This window comes from Lagenorhynchus albirostris, chromosome 19 (genome assembly GCF_949774975.1).
Source record: "Lagenorhynchus albirostris chromosome 19, mLagAlb1.1, whole genome shotgun sequence".
NCBI lineage: Eukaryota > Metazoa > Chordata > Mammalia > Artiodactyla > Delphinidae > Lagenorhynchus > Lagenorhynchus albirostris.
The window spans coordinates 4,570,877-4,595,541 of record NC_083113.1 but is presented as its reverse complement, the minus strand read 5'-3'; the positions used below and the strand labels follow the sequence as shown (position 1 = coordinate 4,595,541).

At 56.2% G+C, this 24,665-nt stretch overlaps 2 protein-coding genes across 4 annotated transcripts in view; one reads left to right on the top strand and one right to left on the bottom strand.

Moving 5' to 3' along the window:
• The window catches only part of SBK3 (SH3 domain binding kinase family member 3), a 137,221-nt gene that overhangs the window by 92,327 nt on the left and 20,229 nt on the right, over positions 1-24,665 (bottom strand). The gene's annotated exons all lie outside the window — the stretch shown is intronic.
• On the top strand, positions 924-24,665 carry SSC5D (scavenger receptor cysteine rich family member with 5 domains). Of its 3 annotated transcripts, XM_060130631.1 has the most exons (15): positions 924-964; positions 1,418-1,444; positions 1,767-2,075; positions 2,773-2,892; positions 3,083-3,196; positions 3,536-3,844; positions 5,576-5,893; positions 6,142-6,318; positions 9,121-9,438; positions 11,627-12,199; positions 12,279-12,596; positions 12,754-12,921; positions 19,502-19,666; positions 22,737-23,334; positions 23,533-24,665. In XM_060130631.1, the coding sequence occupies exons 1-15, from the start codon at positions 940-942 to the stop codon at positions 24,575-24,577; spliced, it is 4,584 nt and encodes a 1,527-aa protein (XP_059986614.1). In that variant the 5' UTR covers positions 924-939; the 3' UTR covers positions 24,578-24,665. The 3 variants fall into 3 exon arrangements, with proteins under 3 accessions (XP_059986614.1, XP_059986613.1, XP_059986612.1); XM_060130630.1 differs by having other exon boundaries at positions 12,282-12,596; positions 22,737-24,665; XM_060130629.1 differs by having other exon boundaries at positions 22,737-24,665.

The following is a 24,665-nucleotide window of genomic DNA, read 5'->3' as shown; positions in this document are numbered from 1 at the left end:
CTCCTTCCGCGAGGTTGACATTAATTGTTGGCAGCGGGGGTGCTGGACTGGGGGCAGGGGAGGCAATGAGCTCAAGGCAGCCCTGCTCCCTGCCAGCCCTCTGACTCAGGCTCCCCATTACCGAAGTTTTTCCGCCTCACAGCTGCTTAGTGCAGAGAGAGAGAGAGAGAGTGTGTGTGTGTGCGTGTGTGCGTGCGTGCGTGTGTGTGTGTGTGTGTGTGTGTAGTCGCCCTCCCCTACCCAAGCCTTGACCCTTGGTTCCCCAACCCCTGACCCCAGTTTCCTTGGGAGACACGCAAGTTCAACCACGGCTCCCTCAGACAGGAGGTTGGGGACTTCTGCGTGCAGATCCACCGGGGGGGGATGGAGAGAGGAGTTTCTCTGTCTCTTTTCCCAATCCAGGAAGTTCTTCCTGGTGTCTGGCTGCAAGCCCTCTTGCTGCACCGGGAGCCCCAGTTGTGCCAGGTCCCCAACCCCGGCATCTGATGTGAATCCATCCTTGATGCTCTCTGGTCCCAGCATGCTTCCCTGGCTGGACAAGAGAGGAGGCAGATGGGTGGGCACCCCACCCGTGCACCCCTGTCCCCCAGCGTACGCCCCTGCCTGGATGCTTCCCTGCAGCCTGCTGCCCCCAGGCCGGCTCCCCAGTGGGTGTTTGCAGTTGGACACCCTCCCTGCTGCCTGCCACCGCCCTCCTCCCCAGGCCTCAGCCGCCGGCCAGCCCCCTCCCCGCCCCCCCTTCCCGTCCCCTGCTGCCTCCTCAGCAGCCTCTCCTCCTCCTGGCAGAGCGTCCAGCCCCTGCCTGCTCCTCCCCAGGTCCCGGGCGCCTCTGGCAGGAGCCTCCCTCTCTCCCTCCCTCCCCCCCTCCCTTGGCTGCTAGCTCCTCCCCTCTCCTGCTCCTCTCCCCATTCACCCCATCCCTGCCCCGACTCTGCAGACATGAGGGTCTTGGCCTGCCTCCTCGGTGAGTGACCCTTCTCCTCGGGGACTCGGGCCTGGGCCCCACCCTCTGACCCCTGAGCTCACCCACTGGAGAGCCTCAGACTTCCGGGGCCTCATCCCTGTTGCTTGGGGGATACAGGACATCTGGCCCTCCCTTGCCTGATCCCCCAGGGACCCAGCCTCTGGCACCCCCGTCCTACCCTCTTAGGAGCCCCAGAGACCTACCTCCTACCCCCCCACCCCCGCCCCACCAGCCCTGATCCTGTGGGGGGTCACCCATCATTTGACCTTTAGTCAGGCCCCTGGGGGAGTGCAAAGGGCCTGGGTGCCTGCCCTGAGGCATCTGGGGCCCCGCCCACCTCAAGGACCTGAACCTCGCCAGGCCCTCGACCCAGAGTCCTGCTTCCCAGCGGCGGGGTTTCTGGTTCAGAGGCATGAGGCCTCACTCTGTCCACCCCTCCAACCTCCCTTCCAGTGGCTCTGATGGGGATCCAGGCTGTTGGTAAGTGGCCCCAAACACTTCTTCCATCTGGCCTCACTCAGCTGCAGGCCCACCCCGTGCCCAGCCTCACCCTCCAATGGGACCCTGTTCGCCCCCATCCGCCTGTGACCTCGGGCACCACTTCCCCCAGGACCACCTGGGCGACAGCCTCCTGCTTCCTACGGGGCACCACTGCTCCCCTGGGTACCCAGGAGTTGGGCTCCCCGTTAGCGGCCAGGACACTGGCCTCCCGGTGATGCCCTGCAGGACAGCCCCCAGCCCGTACCCTCCCCCTGGCCCCAGGGTCTCCAGGACATCACAGCCTTTCCTCTGTCCTCCCCAGAGTGGCTGCGTCTGGCCGATGGCCCCCACGGGTGCGCGGGCCGCCTGGAGGTGTGGCACGGCGGGCGCTGGGGCACCGTGTGCGACGATGGCTGGGACCTGAGGGATGCTGCTGTGGCCTGCCGCGAGCTGGGCTGTGGGGGCGCGCTGGCTGCCCCTGGAGGCGCCTTCTTCGGGGAGGGCGCGGGGCCCGTGTGGCTGAGCGAGCTGGCCTGCCGGGGCGGTGAGCAGCAGCTGGGCCTCTGCCCCCACCGCGGCTGGAAGGCCCACATCTGCTCCCACGAGGAGGACGCAGGCGTCGTCTGTGCAGGTAAGGGGCCCTCGACCCCCTCCAAGGAACATTGCTTCAGAGACGACCCAGGGACACAAGTCCTCAGTCCAGTAACTCTGAGAATCCAGAAGTCCAGACACCCCACCCCTGACACCCCCTGCAAAGCCAGGACTTACCACTACCTTGGAGGGTTCCTGCCTCACTCAGGGCCTGCCCTCTTTATAGCATCTGGGGATCGCATGGCGGGGATATTGAGTAATATCTTCCAAACTGAGGGGGAACTTTGAGACCAATAAAGAAAGCAGTAAAGAACAACTATGAAGTTTACTGTGGGGAACTCATACAGGCAGGATGGATCTGGTGGGCAGTGATCCATTTATTTGCAGCTGTGCTGCGCACCACCGCAAAGGGTGCAGGAAGATTTAAAGGGGCCAACGCTAGAGACAGAATCTGAGTACCAAGGGAGAAGCATGTTTTCCTTCCCCCAGGGGGTCTTATGACCATCATTCCTCATGGACCATTAATCCTCTATGTCAGCAAAAGGCATCCTTCCTGTTTTCGTATCAGACGAAGGCAAGGGTAAAAGTTGATAGGGAACCTCTCTGGCTTGGGCGTGTTCCTCGTGAGTGGGACAAAGCTCAGCCAGGCAAAGAGGGGAGGGGGTGGGGCCGCAGGCCTGAGATGGGGCTGACAAAACAGAGCCAGTGCGGTCCAGCCACACGCTGCTCTCCCGAAGGTCAGCGTGTGTCGGACTCCAGGGATTGGGACGACTCACCTTCAGTCCTGGATGGGGACCCCTGGCCGGGGCTGTCTGGGGAGCTGAGCCCCGGCTCTGAGGAGGCCCCGGTGATGCCTGGTGAGCCCCCCCCCACATGTGCCCTGTCTCCAGCTTCGGCTGTGAGGGAGAAGGGACAGAGGCCCGTCTCCTCCACAATCCCGAGGGCCCCCGCCAAGGCCCCCTTCGGACCCCTGGGGACTCTCGGGACTGACCTGCGGCCCCAGGAGGTACAGCTGCCGATCTCCCTCCCTGCTGTCTCCTCACCCAGCTCCCCGCCCAGCCGGGACCCCCCAGAGCGGCTCCCGGAAGAAGAGCCCCCGGCCGCCCAAGCCTGCCAAGTCCACTAGGGCCCCTTTGCTGACTGCCGGAGCCCCCCGCCAGGGTAAGTCCGCGCAGGCCTCCCCTCTGCAACAAATCTGGATGGGGTGAGGCGCTAGGCCCCGCTGGACCAAACTGGGACCCCCCCCAGGTATGCGGGGGCACTGCATCCCCCGGGGATTCACAGTCAGGCCCAGGCTCCCCACCCGGTCAGGAGACCCGGGTGTCCACTCCCGGGACCCAGGCCCTTGGCCTGCTCAGATCCTGGCTCTCCCCTTAACAGCCGATTGGCAGGCCCATCTCAGGCCACTGACCACCCCCCCCCCCCCGCGGCTTGAATCCGCGTATCCCCAGCTGCCTCGCACGAGGCCCCTGACTGCCCCTCTCCCCGCCCGCCCGCCAGAGCGGCTGCGCCTGGTCTCCGGCCCCCACGGGTGCGCCGGCCGCCTGGAGGTGTGGCACGGCGGGCGCTGGGGCACGGTGTGCGATGACGGCTGGGACCTGCGGGACGCCGCCGTGGCCTGCCGCGAGCTGGGCTGCGGGGGTGCGCTGGCCGCCCCCGGCGGGGCCCGGTTCGGCCCGGGCGCAGGGCCCGTGTGGATGGACGACGTGGGGTGCGGAGGCGGGGAGCAGGCCCTGCGGGACTGTCCCCGAAGCCCCTGGGGCCGGAGCAACTGTGACCACAGCGAGGACGCAGGACTGGTCTGCACCGGTATGTGCCCGCCTCTCCAGACCCCTCCCCCAGGGCCACGCCCCCTCCTCCGCTCACCGAGGTCTCAACTTTAAGGAGCTCTTTAATCCCCTTCCCTCCCCCTCCCTCCTTCCCCTCCCTCTCTCCCTCCCCCCTCCCTCCCTCCCTCCCCCCTCCCTCCCTTCCTTACTCCCTTCCTCCTTTCCTTCTCTCTCTCGCTCCTTCCTTATTTTCACACTCATTAAGCCCCATCCACACCGGGCACAGACCCAGTTCTCACTCTCCTGACTTTTAGGAGGCAGGGGTGGCCCACAGGTGTGGGGTAGGAAAGTTCAAGGGCTGCACCCACTAGAGGAGCCTGCCCGCCTACCCGCACAGGGGGCAGGAAATGTTTCAGTCGGTGGATGGGAAAGGGGAGAGGGAGCTACAGAGGAAGCTGGGAGCCAGCTCTGGGCCTCACCCCCACCTGCCTGGCCTCCTGGGTGGATGTCCTCGCCCCACCCTTCACGGATGCAGGACAGAAGCTCAGAGATGTAAAGCAGATGGCCCAGAACTTGACTGCCGTGTCTGTCCCACTACACAGATGGATCTGGGTATCTAGCGTGTAGGGTGTGGTGGGGATGGAGACCAAGGGGACACAGGTCGGGGCACAGATGGGTGGACCAGAGGCAGGGATGGTGGTGCCTCCGTGGGAAGCACATGGGGGCAGAAATGGGGCCTCTGAAGCCCAGTTCCCAGGAGGTGAGTTGAGTCTCCAGCGGGAGAAGAAGCTGTTGGGGAGAAGTGAACCCCATTGAGGGGCCCGGGGGCCTGGTATCTTACCAACATCTCTGCTCCTCAGGGCAGCCCCGTGAGGGAGCGTGTCACTCACAGCTGGGTGATGCAGGCAGGAGTATCTCCCCCTCTCTGGCCTGTCCTTTTCTCTAGACACCGACTGCAGGTAGAGAGATGGACTCCACACTCCCCAGAGGTGACCCAACTCTCACCCCACAAAGACCCAACAGAAATGTACCCCCAAACCAACAAGAGGTTAACATCTAGACTAGTGGTTCTCAACCGCACTCCCCAGGTGATATGGAGACATTTCTGGTTGTCATGACTGTGTGGGGCACTGGGGGTGCTGCCGGCCTCTGGGGGGTGGAGCCCAGGGATGCTGCTGGACATCCTACTGTGCACAGGACGGCCCCTCACAGCAGAGAATGCCCTGACCCCCGTGTCAGGGGCACTAAGGCTGAGAAGCCCTGCTTTACAGGCTGGGAAAGGCAGCTGTGGAGTGGGGACCTGCCTGGGGAGGTGGGTGGAGGGCATCAGGGCCAGCGTCCCCAGGGCTCATCCCTGGGGAGGCAGGGACATGGGGGGCAGTGGATAGACCAGAGTTGAACTCTTGGAGAGCGACTTCCCAGCTCAGAGTCTTTCCCTCACTTGCAAACTGAAGATGGAATGGCTGCTTTCCAGCCCCATTTGGGCGTGAAGCGGGACACCACACATAGCCTGTACCTGCTCACCCATCCTAGTCACTCGAGCAGGTGGCCTGTACCTGCTCACCCATCCTAGTCACCTGAGCATGAGGCTTATATCCACTCATCTATCCTAGTCACCTGAGCACGTGGCCTGTACCTGCACATCCATCCTAGTCACCTGCGTGCATAGCTCAGTACCTGCTCGTCCATCACAGTTTCCTGCGTGCGTGGCCTAAAGCTGCTTATCCGTCACAGTTTCCCGTCTCTCTGTTCTCCCTCTCCCCACGTCCAGGCCCGGCCCCCAGGCTGCGTCTGGCAGACGGCCCCCACGGGTGCGCGGGCCGCCTGGAGGTGTGGCACAGCGGGCGCTGGGGGTCCGTGTGTGACGATGCTTGGGACCTACGGGACGCCGCTGTGGCCTGCCACGAGCTGGGCTGCGGGGCCGCGCTGGCTGCCCCTGGAGGCGCCTTCTTCGGGGAGGGGGCTGGACCCATCCTCCTGGACGATCTTCGCTGTCGGGGAAACGAGACGGCCTTGCGCTTCTGCCCTGCGCGGCCCTGGGGCCAGCATGACTGTCATCACCGGGAGGATGCTGGGGCCGTGTGTGACGGTGAGGGGGCCCTGGGGGAGAGGCCAGAGCGGGGGCCTCGAGTGGAGGGGTGAGAGCTGGGGCGTCTCGTGTGTTTTCCGGAGGTGTACCCCAGGGCCCCGCACTCCCTCCGTCCAGCAGCCCACCTGCCGCATGTCTTGCTCATCGTGAAACCTCAGTCTCCATCGGGGGTCCTGGGGTGGCAGGTGTGGGGAACTGCCTGTAGCACAGCAGTGGGTGGTGGTCACCTCTTCCCTCTCACGCCCCAGGTATGCCTCTGGGATATGTCCCTCCCACGGCCCCCGCGGTGGGCAGCAACAGCTCCAGGCCCAGGGAGACTGCATCCAGGCCCCCGCCCCCCACGGTGAGCCAGGCTGCGCGGATAGCAGGCATTTCACCTCCGCCCGCCTCCCCTGCGGCCCCTCAGGAGCCTGGGCCGGAAGCTGGTGAGTCCCTCCTGCTCCCCGCACCCCAAATGTGGGGCTTAGCTGCTGCTGCTTTTTTTTAAGATTCTTTTCCCATGTAGGCCATCGCAGAGTACTGAGCAGAGCTCCCTGTGCTATACAGTAGGCCTTATTACCTCTTTTATATATAGTAGCGTGTATATGTCCATCCCAAGCTCCCGATTTATTCCTCCTTCCCCTTATCCCCTGGTAGCCATGTTTGTTTTCTATATCCGTGACTCTACTCCTGTTTTGTAAATAAGTTCATTTATACCCCCTTTTTTAGATTCCACCTATAAGTGATATCATCTGATATTTGTCTTTCTGTGTCTGACTTATTTCACTCAGTATGACAATCTCTAGGTCCATCCGTGTTGCTGCAAACAGCATTATTTTGTTCTTTTTTGTCGCCGAGTAGGGGTTTAGCTTCTGTTTCCTGCCCCTCCGCCACTCCCCACAGCCCCCAGGTGCCTCCTTCACTGCCTCAGAGGTCTCGGGGAGAGGGAAGGGTGGAGGGGAGGAGACGGAGCCCACACTCAGAAGGCCCCTGCTTAGTCTAATGCTCTGCTCCAGCTGTCTTGAAACTCACAGGGCCGCCTCCTTCTCGCAAGTATCGAAAGAACTAGTCAGTGATGTTGTTTTAAAATACAGGCTTTAGGGGACTTCCCTGGTGGGGCAGTGGTTGAGAGTCCGCCTGCCGATGCAGGGGATGCGGGTTCGTGCCCCGGTTCGGGAAGATCCCACATGCCGCGGAGCGGCTGGGCCCGTGAGCCATGGCCGCTGAGCCTGCGCGTCTGGAGCCTGTGCTCCGCAACGGGAAGGCCACAACAGTGAGAGGCCTGCGTACCGCAAAAAAAAAAAAAAAAAATACAGGCTTTAGGGACTTCCCTGGTGGTCCAGTGGTTAAGACTCTGCGCTTCCACTTCAGGGGGCACAGGTTGATCCCTGGTTGGGGAACTATGGTCTCACATGCTGTGTGGTGCGGCCAACAGGTGAGACCACCGTCATTGCAGAGATAGTTGGTTTCTCACAATTCCCAAGAGGAGGGGGCACAGCCCGCACACGACGCAGGGCCACACGGGAAGCACCAGGGTCCAGCAGGAGGCAGAGGGAGCGAGGGGCGACGGTGGGCAAAGCCTGGAGTGTGGCTTCATGGGGAGGAATGGACAAGGCAGGGTGAGATGACTCCGGATGGGCTGGTTTGCATCATCTCGGCGGGTTCTGGAGCGTAGCTGCTGCTCCTGGTTGTCGGGTACATGCCCTGGGGTGATGGGGCAGGTGGATGATGGCTGGAGTGTGTGAGCCTGACACGAGGTGGTGGGTGAGGGCTCTGGGTGGGTTGATTTCATATGAAGGGCACACTCCAGTGGTTTCCTGTCTCTGGGAATCAGCAATCCCTCCAGTGTCAGCAAGGCCCCGAGATGTCAAAGCATCAGGTACTGCAAATAAAAAGCCATGATTAATACAGCCATCTCCTCAAGGTTGCCGAAGGCTGAAAAAGTGGGAACTTGATCGCTATTAGCCGAGTCCTGCTTCCCCTTTTTCTGAATAATAATAATAATAATGATAACAGCTGCCATAGACTCAGCTGTCACTGGCTCACATGACCAGCGCTGTTCCAAGCCCCTTCGTCAGGTAAAACCACCAGCCGCTGGCAGGGTAGGTACCGTCTGGTTTCCACGTTACAGACGAGGCCACGCAGCTAAAAAGTCTGAAAGCCAGGACTCCAATGAAGGCAACTTGTTCCACAGCCCACTTTCTTTATTTTTTAAAAATCATGGTAAAATATACACAACGTAAAATTGACCATTTTAACAACTTTTTGTTTTTCTGGCTGTGCCACACGGCATGCAGATCTTACTTCCCCGACCGGGGATCCAATCTGCGCCCCCTGCAGTGGAAGCGCAGAGTCCTAACTATTGGACTGCCAGGGAAGTCCCATTTTAACCATTTTAAAGCATATAGTTTAGTCGTGAAAAATACACTCATCATGTTGTGCAGCCATCGCCACCACCATCTCCAGAGCTTCTTCATCATCCCGAACAGATAGCCCAGACCCATTGAACACTCACTGCCCTCCCCTCCATCTCCCCAGCCCCTGGCACACAGCGTTGGATTTTCTGTCTCTCTGAATTTGCCAGCCAGGCACTGCGTGTAAATGGAATCGTATAGTATTGGACCTTTTGTGTCTGGCTTATTTCACAGAGCATAATGTTCTCCAAGTTCATCCGTATTGTGGAGTGTGTCAGAATTTCTTTCTTTGTAACGGCTGAATCGTATTCCATCGTATGGATGGACAACATTTTGCTTATCCATCCCATTCGTCCATTGATGGACGCTCGGGTTGTTTCCACATTATTGCTCTTGTGAATAATGCTGCTGTGAATGTTTGCGTACAGGTATCTGACTGAATGCCCATTTCACCTTATCTTGGGTGTATATATCCCTAGGAGTGGAATTTCTGGATCATATGGCAATTCTGAGTTGAGCTTTCCAAGGAACCACCCTTTACCCCTGACTTTGTTTTTCTTTTTTTTTGGCGTGCCGCGAGGCTGGTGGGATCTTAGTTCCCCAACCAGGGATTGAACCCGGGCCTCGGCAGTGAAAGCACGGAGTCCTAACCACTGGACCGCCAGGGAATTCCCTATCCCTGACTCTTTATTCCTGTGCCTGATGCAGACGATGGCACAGCACAGGCCTGGATAAACACTTGCTGCTGGGAAGGAAGGGTGGATGAATGGAAGGAAGATGGAGCGAAGGTGGAGGAAGGTCTGACTCGAATTCTTTGGGTCTCTCCCACCCCAGGGTCCCCCCAGCTGCGCCTGGTGGCCGGGCCCAGCAGGTGCTCAGGCCGGCTGGAGGTGTGGCACGGTGGGCGCTGGGGGACCGTGTGTGACGACAGCTGGGACCTGCGGGACTCGGCTGTGGTCTGCCGGGAGCTGGGCTGCGGTGGACCTCGGCAGCCAGACCCTGCTGCCGGCCGCTTTGGCTGGGGCGCTGGCCCCATCTGGCTGGACGACGTGAGGTGTGTGGGGACCGAGGCTTCCCTCGCTGACTGCCCTGCCGCTCCCTGGGGGAAGCACAACTGTGCTCACAACGAGGACGTTGGAGTTACCTGCACTGGTAAGGAGGCCCTGGCCATTCGCTGGCTCCGGGAGGGCTTCCTGGAGGAGGGAACGGGAACTAACATTGGCACTAACATCGATTGAGCGCCCACCTCCTAAGCCCCCGCCCGTGACCGTATTCACACTTCACGATGCGTCCAAATTGGTGGATGTTATGCCCATTTTACTGATGAAGACGCTGAGGCACAGAGAGATTACACAGCAGCTAAGCGGCACAGCTGGGATTCTTCCTCCTCTTCTTCCCGCCAAGAATCAAGAAAGTCTCCCACCTAGAGGGAAGCTGAAAAGGAAGAGGAAAGGAAGCAGGCATGGGGCACCGGGAGACGGCAAGAAGCCCATGTGACGGGAGGGCCACTTGAAGTAGACTCAGGCTTGGCCCGTGTTCATTCATTTGCCGTTATTTATCCAGCGCCAGACACTGAGCTAGGTATTGGGTCCTCAGAATGCAACGAACGCAACCCTGGCCTTTGAGAGGCTCACAGTTCACTGTGAGGAAGAGACGCCCCGACAAATCGCTGGAAACCCGTGTGACACATTATCATTTGGGAGGTCCCCAAGACCACCCTCGGGTTCCATAGTTTTCTAGAAGGATTCACAACAATCAGAAAAGCTGTCTCGCGGTCCAGTGGTTAAGACTTCGCCTTCCAATGCATAGGGTGCAGGTTCAATCCCTGGTTGTGGAGCTAAGATCCCACATGCCTCGCAGGCAAAAAACCAAAACATAAGACAGAAGCAATGTTGTAACAAATTCAGTAAAGACTTTTGGGCTTCCCTGGTGGCACAGTGGTTGAGAGTCCGCCTGCCGATGCAGGGGACACGGGTTCGCGCCCCGGTCCGGGAAGATCCCACGTGCCGCGGAGCGGCTGGGCCCGTGAGCCATGGCCGCTGAGCCTGCGCGTCCGGAGCCTGTGCTCTCTGCAACGGGAGAGGCCACAACAGTGAGAGGCCCGCGTACCGCAAAAAGACTTTTAAAATGGTCCATATCAGGACTTCCCTGGTGGCACAGTGATTAGGAATCTGCCTGCCAATGCAGGGGACACGGGTTCAATCCCTGGTCCGGGAAGATCCCACGTGCTGTGGGGCAGCTAAGCCCGCGCTCCACAACTGCTGAGCCCGCGAGCCACAACTACTGAAGCCCACACGCCTACAGCCCGTGCTGTGCCAGAAGAGAAGCCACCGCAATGAGAAGCCCGCGCACCGCAGCGAAGTTTCCCCTGCTCGCTGCAACTAGAGAAAGCCCAAGCGCAGCAACGAAGACCCAACGCAGCCAAAAATTTAAAAAGTCAGTTGAGGGAAGAGGCATGTGGGGCTGGGTCCAGGAGAGACCCTTGTGGAGCTTCCTCACTTAATTCTCCCAGCGACGACGCAGGACAACTCACGTGAGGTATTGCCAACCAGGGACGATCTCCCAGCCTTGGCGTCAGAGTGTTTATAGGAGCGCAGTCATGAGATGTGGCTGGTGGCCCACTGGTGGCCCGTTAAGTCACAGTGTTAGCAGAGATGATTTAGGTGGCCCTGGCCCCACAGGGAAACAACACACTCTTACCAGGCAGGACGGTGAAAGGGCTCGGAGCTTCCCCCTTCCCCCCCGGCAGCCAGGGGCAAAGGGCCAAACCTTTCTTTGGACAAGATTAACCCTTATCCTGCATCAGTAACCCTTGGCATTGCCCATGGTGTCTGCCGCCTTCCCTGTGCTGATCAGAAAGATGTAAGGTGAGCCGTGGCAGCTGGGAGGATGGAGTCAACCATTCTGCCTGAAGCTGAGGGACTTTCCCCTTTCCCTCCCCTCCTGAGGGCCACGGGAGCCACAGAAGGGTTTTGAGCTGGGCAGTGGCCTGGTACCACCCTGGTGGGGCGGTGAGAGCTTCCCCACACACACGGGGTGTGGGGGAAGACCAGTCAGAGGGTACAGGAAGCCAGGCAGTGGCTGGGCAGATGGAGAGGATGGGTCAGTGTGACGGGGTGAAGGGGGGCAGTCACATCATGATTGTAAGTGCCCAGAGGTGGGATGGTGCTGGCTGTGGCGGCCACCGTATGCCCAGGGCCTGGCTCGTAGGAGATGCTTTGTAAACGTCTATGATGTGAATGAATGCATGGGAACTTGGTGGTTGTCTGTAGGGGGAGATGAGAGAGAAGGACAATCACGGTGTCTGCTGTCTCCCCTGTCCTCCCCTCCTGTCTGCCAGGGACCCCCGGCCTGGACTCCATCTCAGACCCCTTCAGTTGGAGCTGGATCCCTGGCCTGGGTAGAGATCCAGACGCCTGGCTCCCAGGGGAGCTGGCCACCAAGCCCTCTGTGAGGCGGACCCCCAGCGTTCCTGAGAAAACCACCACCAAGGCCCCAGGGAAGATACCCAAAAGCACAAAGAAGTGGGTGACCAAAAACGCAAAGAGACCGACCACTCAGCCCGCCGTGATACCAACCACTAAGCACTCCAGGGCCACGGGCACCCAGAGTCCCCCAGAACTGACCTCACTGGCCACCACCACTCCGACCACTGAGGCCTCCCGAAGACCAACCTCTGAGTTTACCACCAGGCTGACCACAGAGGACCCTCACAGGCTGACCTCACACACCACCGAAAGGCGGACTCCCCGGGTCCCCCGGGAACGGACCTCTAAGACCCTGGCAACACCGACCACCCAGGGCCCCCGAGAACTGACCTCTGAGGCCACCTTGGAGCCATTGGCCGAGATCCCAGGAGTAGGTACTCCAGAGTCCTCCAAAGACCCAGCCCCCTCCCCCACTGGGGCATCAGGTGAGAGGAAGGAACGTGGAGGGTGAGGCTGACCCCTCCTAACCCCTGCTGACCCCTCCTGATCTGGGCTGTCTACCAGCAGGCCTGTTCCGGGTTCGTCTGGCTGATGGGCCCAACCGGTGCGCCGGACGGCTGGAGGTGTGGCACGCTGGACGCTGGGGGACAGTGTGTGATGACAGCTGGGACCTGCGGGATGGCATGGTGGCCTGCTGGGAGCTGGGCTGCGGAAGGGTTAGGCCCCGAGTGGGCAAAACCCACTACGGCCCTGGCACCGGGCCCATCTGGCTGGATGACGTGGGCTGCAAGGGAAGTGAGGCCTCGCTGAGCGACTGCCCCGCTAGGGCGTGGGGACAGCACAACTGTGACCACGAGGAGGACGTGGGGCTCACCTGCACTGGTACGGCGGGGGGCGGGGGCTCAGTGGCCAACGAGTCAGGGTGGCATGGGGGTGGGGACCCAGAGTCACTCCAGGAGATTCGGGAAGGGGACTTCGGAGCAACGGCAAGGACCTCTGAGCCGGGTCGGGGCTGTCCCCTTCCCCAATTTCTCCCAAGGCTATGCAGATGAGGAAGACTATCCGCCCTGGACCTGGGACCCCACCTCAGGAGAGGACCTGGCCAAGGGGACCACCGCGGCAGCGGTGCCTGCACACGCCCTCCCCGGGGGCACGGCTGGGAGCACAGGGGCCCCCTCCCCAACGACGAGGCGCCTTCCAAGCACAGGTGAGGGGCATGGCCGGGGTGGGGAGGGGCCCTCCATAAACCTCTGTGCACCTCCCTGCCGGGCTTCCAGAAACGTCCTCCTAAATGAGCTGGCCTGGGTCTCAGAGACCCCAGACAGGTTCTCCTCGGCTCCAGAGGCTCTAAGAACATTCCCTTCCTGGACTCAGCAGTAGCGCTGTCCTCCAGAGCCTAAAGGAGACCCCATCCCCACCCCCTGCGGTGTGATTTGCGGAGAATCCGATCAGGCTCAGCAAAGCCCCGGCCCGCAGTCCTCCTGTAAACCAGCCGGGGCCTTGGGAGCCCGTGCCCCTCGATCCGGAGCCTCGACGAAATCCCCCCAGACCTCACAGCCCAGGCCCACCCTGTCACCACGTTGTCTCCCCACCCCAGCCCCTCAAACCTGTTCTCCCAGCTCACGCTCTGGTCAGGGTCGGGCTATGGCTCAGAGGCGGGGTGGGGACATCCAGGTCGAGGGCTCTGTCCTCAGCCGGACCCCCTTCCTCTGGCCAGTGGGAGCAGCCTCCAGCCCCTCAGCTCTGTCCCTCTCTGCCCCTCCCTCTGTCTCGCTGTCACCTGCTTCCCTCCTTCCATCTCTGCTGCCAGGGGCCTTGACCTTGACCCCCGGGGCCTTGACCCCCCTCAGATGTTGCCCATTTCTCTACCTTCCTCATTGTGTGTGTGTGTGTGTGTGAGATCTCTGTCCTATCCGTGCGCAGGGTCTCTCTTGATCACCCCCTGCTCCTGTTTCTCACATTCTCTCTCTCTCTCTCTCTCTTTTTGGCCTCGCCCGTGTGGCACAGGCAATCTTAGTTCCCTGACTAGGGATGAACCCGCGCCCCCTGCAGTGGAAGCGCAGAGTCTTAACCACCAGACCCGCCAGGGAAGTCCCAAAGGAATTTATTTTACTTTTTAATTTTATTTTAAAATTTCTATTTATTTATTTTTCCCTTTCAATTTCTCACCCTCCTCATCTCAAACACTTTTTTTTCACCACCCATTTCTTTCTCATCACCTTTCTAATTTTTTTTCTTTCCTTATCAAGTTCATACTCGCATCTTTTCAGCTCCGAGTCTCTTTTTTCTTTCTCTTTCTCTGCCCCTCCTCGTCCCTATGCCGCGTCAGCCTCTCTCACCATCTTTCTCATTTTTTCTCCAAGTCCACACCCCGTCACCGCTGTTTCTCCCTGTTTTTCACGGCCAGTTTCTCTTTCTTTCCCTTGAGTCTTCCTTTTTCTTTCACTCTCACCATCGCGCCCTCCGCTCCGTTTCCCACTCAACCTCCCCCCCGAACCCAGGGTCGGTTCTCCCCTCAGCTTTTTCTCCGTCTCCTCATCCTTCTCGCTGACTCTCCATCCTACCATTTCCCGCGTGGCGGCTTCTTCCCCCGGCTCTGCCGACCCCGTCCCCCCGCGACGACCGCTCTCTCCCACCAGGTGTGGCCGCTTCCGCTCTATGTCCGCAGGACCCCGCCCCTCGCACCTTTTCCCGCGTTTTTTCACACGCTCAACACGCATGCGCACTCCGAGGGCCTCTGCGAGAGGGGCGGGGCCTCGGATGGAGGGGCGGGCAGGGCGGACTTCAATCGCCCCGCGCCGTGTGGCGTCACAGGCGCGGTGCGCCTCCTGATTGGCCGGCTGGCCCACGCCGCGGCAATAAAAGCGGGTGAAGCGGGCGGTGACCCCACAGCGTGGCGTCAGCCTCGGTCTGGCCACACTCCGGCGGGGAGGGTAGGGGGCGCGGAGCAGGCATTGGAGGTACGGAGGTTTGGGGTGGGGGGCACCCGAGCTGTGAGTTAGGGCTCAGTTTCCAGAGGTGATGCTCCTCACCTGGCAGTGTGGCCAGGATTTCTGAGCTTTGTTCTCTGCAGCCCGGCGCCACCTCCCTTATCCCGTAGCGCCCCCTCGTGGCGGAGAGGTCCGATGCTGGGCGCGAGGCACAAATAAATACAGAACTAGGAATTGCACGATGGAAATCTCAGGGGTAACGTGTACAACCTTAGTAATGGGAAGACTTGGAGGGAGGTGCGGGGTGGCGTGGGGAGAGGGGAAACGACAGACAGGAATTCCTATCCTCGTTAGCAAGGTGGCCTTGAAAAAAATGACTGCTTCTTTGAACCTCAGTTTCTTCCTCCGGAAAAAAACGAAAACCGGAGCTCCAAGGACCCTGGAAAGAGTCAAGGAGAGCTCACTGTGCCAGGCGCGCATGATTCCAACTGGGTGACATAGGTCCTGGTGTTGCCCCTGTGTTTCAGGTGCGGGAAAAATGAGGCTCAGAGAAATTAAACTTTAACTTAGGAGCCATTATTGAGATCCATTTTAAACGATTTCGCGCACAGTTTGCTTGTTGGATTGGAAAAGATTCTGGAATAACTGAAGTCATTGCAAGAGTGAATTCTGTAGTACAGCTCGCTGGGTTCCAGCTGTGGCTGCGTTGGGATTAGAACAACAAGCTGGGTGACCTCAGGTCCCAATCCAATGAGCAAAATGTGTGTGAAATCATTTAAAACCACAAAACATTGGTTGTTAAAAGTTATTTACCGTAAATGAGCAACAGCTGCAGGATCCCAGGGACGGAGTGATTATTTCTAGTAGAGCAATTGGGAAAGACCTCGCAGAAGAGATGGTGTCATTTTCACCAGCAGACACCAGGAGGAAGGGGATTCTCAGAGGAGCAGAGGCTGGAGTTGAGAAAACTGCATTGCCTGTTTAGGGCACGTCGTCTCTGCTAGACTTTTAGCTGTCTTGTATTTGGCTATGTCATTTTCTGTTGTTGCCATAACACGGCCACACATTAGGGGCTTAGACAACACAAGTTTATTATTTTGCAGGTCTGGAGATCAGAAGTCCCACATGGGTATCACTGGTAGAATCAAAGTGTCAGCAGGGCGGGGCTGTGTTCCTTCTGAGGCTTGAGGGGAGGATCGTTCCCATGCCTTTTCTAGCTTCTAGAGGACCCTCCATTCCTTAGCACATGGCCCCTTCCTCCATTTTCAAAGCCAGCAATGCTGCATCTATCTCTCTGGTCCTTCTTTTGTCTTTACATCTTTGTCACTACAGCCGGGTTAGATTCTCTCATTTTAAGGATTTGTGTGATTAGATTGGGTCCACTTGGATTAACATAGGATAATCTCTTCATTTCAAGTTCTGGACCCATAATCATATCTGCAAAGTCCCTTTTGCCAGGAAAGGTAACATATTCACAGGTTCTGGGGATTAGGGCTTGGACATCTTTGGGGAGCGTTATTCTGTCTACCATGGGATCTATGTTGGAGAGACTTAGTAGAGACTTTTTACATACTTGTTGAATGAATGAATGAATGAATGAACCAGTGAGAGACCACTGTGTAAGTCTAGAGAGAGTGTACAGGAGATGAAGCTGGAAGCTTATGAAGGTTGAATTCTCACTTTCCTTTTCACTGAAGCAAAATTTCTTGAGGCTTCCTGGATGATGGAATTTGGAGACGCAGACATTAATTCATGTCTGAAATGTTTGCTGTGTGGCAGGCATGAGTACTAACCCCTGGGAACATAGCAGTGATGAGCACAGCAAGGGAGGGGGAAGGGAGGGCTAAGTGTTATAATTTAAAATAGGATGATCAAGAGATGACTTACTAAGAAAGTGCCATTTGAGTGACAACCTCAAGAAGGAGAGGGGGGAAGCCATGCGGATATCTGTTTGGAGAGTGTTCTGTAGAGAGCGGACAGCACATGCAAAGGCCCTGAGATGGGGGTGTGCTTAGCTGGTTCAGGAAACAGCAGTAAGGTCAGTGGGGCGGAAGTGAAGTGGTTGATGGGGATGATGGCAGGAGGTGAGGTCTGTGGTCCATTGTAAAGACATCTGCTGTGATGGGGAGCCTGGAGGGAGCTAAAGGAGCCTTCCAGACAGAGGGAGCAGCATGTGCAAAGGCCCTGTGGTGGGACCTTGGGAGACGGGCAAGAATGCTGGCCTGGCAGGAGGGGAGTGAGCCAGGCAGGGGGAGAGTGATCGGGGATGAGGCCAGTGTCTGGGTTTTATTCTATGTGCAGAAACCCTTGGCATTGTAAGCACTTTAAGTTATGGAAGATGTGATCACATGTGTATTTTCTTACTTTTTTTGGGGGGTGGGGGGGCACGCCTTGTGGCATGTGGGATCTTTGTTCTCTGATCAGGGATCACACCCATGCCCCCTGCAGTGGAAGAGCAAAGTCCTAACCACTGGTCCGCCAGGGAAGTCCCCCACATGTGTATTTTCAAAGCATTCGCTCAGGATGCCGCAGCGGGGTGGATGTAGGTGTAAGAGTGCATGCAGGGAGACCAGAAGGTCCATGCAGACGTGACGGTGGCCTCAACAAGGGTGGCAGTGGAGACTGAGAGAAGTGCAGGTGTTCAAGCTACCTTCCGGGGGTTGAGCTGGTAGGTTCGAGTGATGCGTTGGGTGCGAGGGTTGAGGAGAGAGAGTGAGGTAGGGGATGGGGACCCGCCTTTTACTGGACCAGGGAATGCTGCGGGGTGGGTGCACAGGATCCAGAGTGGGGATATTAAGAGCTCCATTAGTGATGCGTTCGACACACCCAAGTGGAGATATGAGATATGCAATCCTGGAGCTCCAAGGAGTGCCTGGGAGGAGGAAATTTGCAGCTGCGGGAATGGATGAGGCTATGCAGATGGACAGCCGTGTCTAATGGAGTTTCCACACCCAGTGGGGAGGTGGGATGACTCATGGACTCGGGATATCGCTGTATGTCATGGCTGCGCAGAGGGGAGAGCATCCAAGATTAAATGCCAGATTACAGGCTTCCCTGGTGGCGCAGTGGTTGAGAGTCCGCCTGCCGATGCAGGGGACGCGGGTTCGTGCCCCGGTCCGGGAACCCCGTGAGCCATGGCCGCTGAGCCTGTGCATCCGGAGCCTGTGCTCCGCAATGGGAGAGGCCACAACAGTGAGAGGCCCGCGTACAGAAAAAAAAAAAAAAGAAAAAAAAAATTAAAATGCCAGATTACATTTAGAGGTTGCATGGTAATAAGAGCATCAATAATAACTAATATTCATTGAATAGTCTCCGTATACCAGACACCATATAAGTGCATCCCATGTTTGTTTGTTTTTGGCCGCATCGTGTGGCCTGTGGGATCTCAGTTCCCCGACCAGGGATCGGACCCAGGCCCCCTGCAGTGAAAGTGCAGAGTCCTAACCACTAGACCACCAGGGAAGTCCCCAAAGTGCATACCATGGTTTAACTCACCTCCTCCACGTGGAACATTATGATATGAGTACTATCCTTGTCCCCATTTTATAGGTAGGGAAATTGAGGTCCAGAGAGGTCAGGACAGCGAAGGGCAGAGCTTGGATTCAAACTGCAGAATTCACACTCATAACCACTCCAGCCACGGAGACTGGGAAGAAGCCTGTGATAGAATTAGCTCTGAAGAACCCAGGAAGCACAGAGCAGGGTGTAACTTCCTCAAGGGGAAGCAGGGAGTGACCTTGGAATCAAATTCTAAATAAAAGCTCAACAGGGAAGGAGTGAGGTGCGACCCAGGAGATCTACCCCCAGAGGGAAGATGTTGCCGCTCAGAAGCAGATAGACCTGCTGGGTCTGAAACCCAGTGCTGCTCCTTAGCTGTGTGGCCTTAGGAAAATTCCTTGCCCTCTCTGGGCTTCAGTTTGGTCATCTGTAGGGAAACTGCAGCTTCTTTGCCCACCAGCTCCCCATGAGATTGCCAAAAATTTAAAATGTCTCTCAGCGGCAAGGATGAGGGATAAGGGTGGGCAGTTTGACAACATCTAGAGAGATGCCTTCCGCACGGCAGTCCCACAATTAGGTGTTGAGCAATTCCCACTCATGAAGAGTCCACTGCAGCAAAACATTGGCTACAACCGAACCGCCCATCCACAGGGGCATAAATAAATCGGCAGTTGTGTGTTTATACGATAGAATGTTACACAAGGTTAAGAAAAAGAAGGAACTAGAGTTATATGCATTTAACTGAAAGGACAGCTTATCACTTGCCAGCCCTGTGACCCCATGGAGTAGGTGCCATTACGATACCCATCGTACAGGTGAGGAAACAGAGTCGTGGAGAAGTGAAGTGACTTGCTCAGCCAGCTAGGAAGGAATGCAGCCAAAAAGCAGGCTGTGAGAAGGTGTTTGCTGTATATATGTATATGTGCAGTCTTTCTGGTTGTAGGAAGCTAACACATGTGGAAACAATATAGCATTAGGGAGTCCCACCTGTATAGCTGAGGTGCAAAGGCATGCTTGGGAACTATTAACTAAAGGCTTCTCTGACAAAGGGAAGGGATGTGATTGGGCCCCACAAGGGCTGTAACTCTGCAACGCTGCTTCCTTTTTTTCGATGTATATTTTAATTAAAAAATCTCATCGATCACACACTAATGGATCACGAATGAGAACGTGGCCATATCTTAGAGCGCATTTGGAGTACACACGGACCCAGGGAGTAGGCCTGCACTTGGTGGGCTGACATTTTAACAGGAAGACAGCTTCAGTTTGTGTTCTTGATGGGGTCCTCCTAAAACCCAGCATCTTGGAAAGAAATCTTCACAACACTGTTATTACTCAATTCTCCCCGTATCTCTCAAGGTGGCGAGGATGGTTATGAGCCTTCCTGGACATGGGATACACCTTCAGGAGAGGTCCCAGCCAAGGGGACCCCCACCGCAGGCATACCTGGACCCTCTGGGACCGCCGGCACCATCAGGAGCCCAGGCCATCCCTCTGTAGCTCCAAGGGTCCGTGGGGATACAGGTGAGGCATGTGGCTGGGGCGAGGGGGCCAGGGTGTTTCTGTGGTGGGATGGAGAGGTGGACTCCAGATTTCCCCATGGTGACCCAACTCTCACCCTAGAAAGACCAGGCAGAAATATATCCTGAGACAACGGGTTACTATCTATACCAGTGGTCTTCAACTGGGGGCAACTGGCAACATCTGAAGACATTTTGGGTTGTCATGACTGGGAGCAGGGAGGCTACTGGTACCTGGTGGGTAGAGGCCAGGGATGTTGTTACACATCCTCTGGTGCACAAGGTATCACCCACAGCAAAGAATCATCCAGCCCCAGATGTCAACAGTGCCAAGGGTGAGAAACCCTAACCTATACCATGTAAGTCACTCTGACAAATAAGAAAATGATAGGAAATCCTATAAGAGAATGGGCAAAAGATACAAACAGGTGATTTGCAGAAGAGGAAGCCCAAATGCCCAACGAGTATATCTGGAAGTGCTCACATTCATCATGAATCAGAAAATTCAAATTAAAACAATGACGAGCATGGAAAAAAATTTGAAAGGTAGATAATACCAAGTGTAGGTGAGGGTGTGGGGAGACAGGCATCCCCACTGGCTGTAGCAATTCGATAAACACAACCTAGTGGTGTTTAGTGAAATTAAATATGATTATATGTTATTACCCAGCAATCCTGCTCCTAGATCTATATTCCAGAGAAATTCTTGCACAGGCTTATAAGGGAATATGTGTGAGGATGTATTAGGGAATTGGAGACAAGTTAAGTGTCCAACAGCAGGGTAACAAGGAAGAGAAATGCAATGGTTACACGTGATGGAATTTTATGCAATAGCTAAAGCAATGATGAGCTATATACACAGCAACATGGATAGGTATGAAAAACATAATACTGAGGGGAAGGTCAAACAGAATGAGATTTCCAGCAGCATATTATTTGCATAAATTAAAAGCACAAACACAGAAATACACATACACATATATTAACATAAACACATCTATGCATTCCGTATTGTTTAAGATCACACATATGTTTAAGGCCATATGTGAAACACACTAGAGTGGAGGTACCTATGGGAGAGGACGAGGGGATGGAGATTGGGGTTAAAGAAGAGAAAAAGTAAAATAAAACAAGAGAAGACATCGCAGGGACTATTAATGACAACGTACAGTGGGGTATGAGTAGCTTAGCTCTCTGCACCTTGGGTCTGAAAAATTAAAAATCAATACCACTCTAGGTTACTGAGTCCCTGTTCTATCGAACTAAGCTGAGATTCTTGAAATAATAACTAGGCACAGTTAACATTTATCAAGCAATATACCATGTGTCAGGCACTATTTTATGCACTTTATATGTATTATGCTTTAACATATTTATATGTGTTAATCCTCGTAGCAGCCACATGAGCCCTTCATGAATGATGTAAGTGCTATAATTGTTCCCATTTCACTGATAAGAGAAATTGAGGCACAGACATCAATGACTATGGCAGTATAAATAATCATGAGAATGCTTATCACGTGCTAGGCATTGTGTACGTGCTCTGCACACACACGAGCTCTGAATCCTCATGATTACTCTACAAGGGAGGTATGTGGATATCTATGGTTTACAAATGGGGAAGAAACTGAGATTCAAGGCAGGTAAGTAACTTGCCCATGATTACCCAGCTAGGAAGTAATGGAGCTGGGGTTTAAATCCAGGCAGCCTGGCTGGAGGCCAAGCCCTTTACTTAACTGCTCCTCTGACCCTGCAGGGGGACACGACGCACCTCAAAGACCCTGCAGAAAAGTGGAATTCTGTTGAGCTGTGCTGTTCAATATGGTAGCTACTGACACAGGTGGCTATTTAAATTTAAGTGAATCAAAAATTTGAAAAAGGAAGGACCTACTGTATAGTACATGGAATATACTCAATATTTTATAATAATCTATAAGGGAAAAGAGTCTGCAACAGAATGTGTATATATGTGTGTGTGTATGTATATATATCTGAATCACTCAGCTGTACACCTGAAACTAACACAACATTGTAAATCAACTATACTTCAATTTAAAAAATTTAAAAAAAGAAATCCATTCAAAGGTAAAAAAAAGAAAATTGAAAAAGGAAACATTCATTCCTTAGTTGAACTAGCTACATTTCAACTGCTCAGAAGCCACAGGTGACCAGTGGCTACCATATTGGACAGCACCGAACATTTCCATGACTGAGAAAGTGATACTAAATGGCCTAGGCTCTGTATGTAAAGGACTTGGGTTCAGATCTTGTCCCTGCAACTTTCAAACTGTGTGTGACCTCGGGCAAGTTACTTACCCTCTTAGCCTTATTTCTCTCATCTGTAAAAAGTGCTTAAAATTCACATTTACATGGAAGCAGGGCCTGGAAGAGGGTAAGCCTTCTCATTTTACTCGGGCCTAAAATTTGGGGGCATTCCAAACACTTAGTAATGAAGATAAATAAGATCTTAATACCATAGGTTAAAAAACAAATGAATGCAAAAACAATCCACGATGAACTAAGTAAAATTTTAACTCAAGTCAGGATCTGACCTACCTCACCAGGATCTGACAGAGCCAGTTTTAGGGGGGATTCCGGTGAGGTAGGTCGGATCCTGTCTTGGATTAAAATTTTGACTTTTTGTTCATTGTAGATCTTTTGTATTGATTTTGATTGTTTAAAAATATGGCGTAAAGAGATTTGTCTTGATTACTAAGATTACCCTTCAGATTCCCCCTCATGCTATGCACCGTCTCCCACTCCCCTCTCCCTCTTTATCTCCCTTCATCCCATCTCTGCCTTTCGGCCCCCTCTTACATCCCAGGTACCCCTCCACATCCCACCTCCCCCCTGCCGCCCATCTCCGCATCTCCTGGAGGGGAGGACGCCAGGTGGCGCCTGGAGACATGGAGGAAGCGTGGAGGTGGGGCACTAGGGCGGATGAAGTCTGCCGGCGACCCATGACGTCACAAAGCTTTCTGCCTTCCCATTGGTCAGCCCACCCCTAGGAGGCGGACCATGCCGCGGGGTGGGCGGAGCAGACTGACCTCCGCCGGCCGTCTTTCCTCCAACAGGTTCACTGAGGAAACCGTGGCCCGAGCGACGGCTGCGGCCCACAGCGGCCAGGACTGCGCCCCCCACCACTTCCCCAGCTCCCTCCGCCTCGCCGGGGCCCCCGGGCCCTGTCCTGACCTCTGACTCCGCGCCGCAGCTCATCCCCACAGCAGCTTCAACGCCGGAGGTGACCTCTGACCCTCCCGCCACTTTGCCGCCCAGCCCAGACCCGGCCTCCTGGATGAACTCTCACCGCACCTTGACAACCCCTGGCCTTACCTTGTCCACCCCTGATGCCACCGTGTTTCCAGCGCTGACCCCTGGGCTTTCACCCACTCCACCACCCACCATGCCCAAAGAACTGACCTCTGACCCCTCTGCACCGGCGGTGGTGACCCGCCTTTCCCCTACCTCAGAGCTGACACCAGAGTCTGACACAACCCCAGTCTGGGACACATCTCCATACCCCAACACAACTCCAGAACCTTCTAGTTTCCCAGACCCTTCCACAAGTCCTCACCCCACTACCATCCCTCACTCCACCATGACCTCTCACCCTACCACGACCTCTCACCCCACTACCACCCTTTACCCCACCACGACCCCTCACTCCAAGACCTCTCACCCCACCACAACCCCTTATCCCACCATGACCTCTCACCCCACTGCCACCCCTTACCCCACCCCCACCCCTCACTCTACCACAACCTCTCACCCCACCACGACCCCTCCTCCCATCACCACTGCTCAACCTATCACAACCCCTTACTCAACCACAACCCCTCAACCCACCACGACCCCTCAACCCACCACGACCCCTTATCCCACCACGACCTCTCACCCCACCACAGCCCCTTATCCCACCATGACCTCTCACACCACCGCCACCCCTTACCCCACCCCCACCCCTCACTCTACCTCAACCCCTCACCCCACCACAGCCCCTCCTCCCATCACCAGTGCTCAACCTATCACAACCCCTTACCCAACCACAACCCCTCACCCCACCACGACCCCGCAACCCACCACAACCCCTCCTCCCATCACCAGTGCTCAACCCATCACAACCCCTTACCCTGCCACGACCCCTCACCTCACCACCACTGCTTACCCCACCATGACTCCTCACCCCACCTCAACCCCTATGGTCACTGCCAAGTCCCTTCTAACTTCCTTGGGAACAGAACTTCCCTTTCCCTCTTCAGCACCAACAGTCAAGCCCAGCCCACACCCCCGGTTGACCTTCACGGGGGCCCCTCACCCCTCCACGTCCCAGATGTGGAGCCTAGAGCCCTGTCCAGCAACAGAGTCCAGCCCCTGCAGGCCCTCTCCAGCCCCCAGCGTAGACACACTGTCCACTGAGAACTTCAAACCACCCACAAGCCAGAGCCCCAAAGTAACCTCTCCACCTACCCAGACTCCACACTCAGCCTCTGACCCCACTGTGACCCCTGACCTCCACCTGTCCCCTATGGCCCCCCCCTTGGATCAACCTCCCCCTGACCGCTTCACCCTAGGGCCAACTCCTGGTCAGAGCCCAGGCCCCCTTGGCCCATGTGAAGCCCCAGTGCCACCTGTAAGGGTCATGGCTTGTGATCCGCCTGCCCTGGTAGAGCTGGTGGCCGCTGTGAGGGATGTGGGTAGCCAGCTACAGAGGCTGACACAGGCTCTGGAGCGGGACCAGCAGGAGCGCCACGCCCTGGGACTGGGGTTGACCCAGCTGGTGGAGGCTGCCCAGGGTCTGGGGCAGCTGGGTGAGGTTGTAAAGAGACTGGCAGAGGTGGCCTGGCCCCCCAGCACACCTGCACCAACCACTACTACCCCAGAGGAGGAAGAGAGGCCTCTGCGGGGAGATGTGTGACCTCATCTGGGGTCTGAGGGACTTAAGACACTCCCAAACCCAAATAGGAAAACCAAAGTATCTAATTAAAAACAAAATGTGAATGATG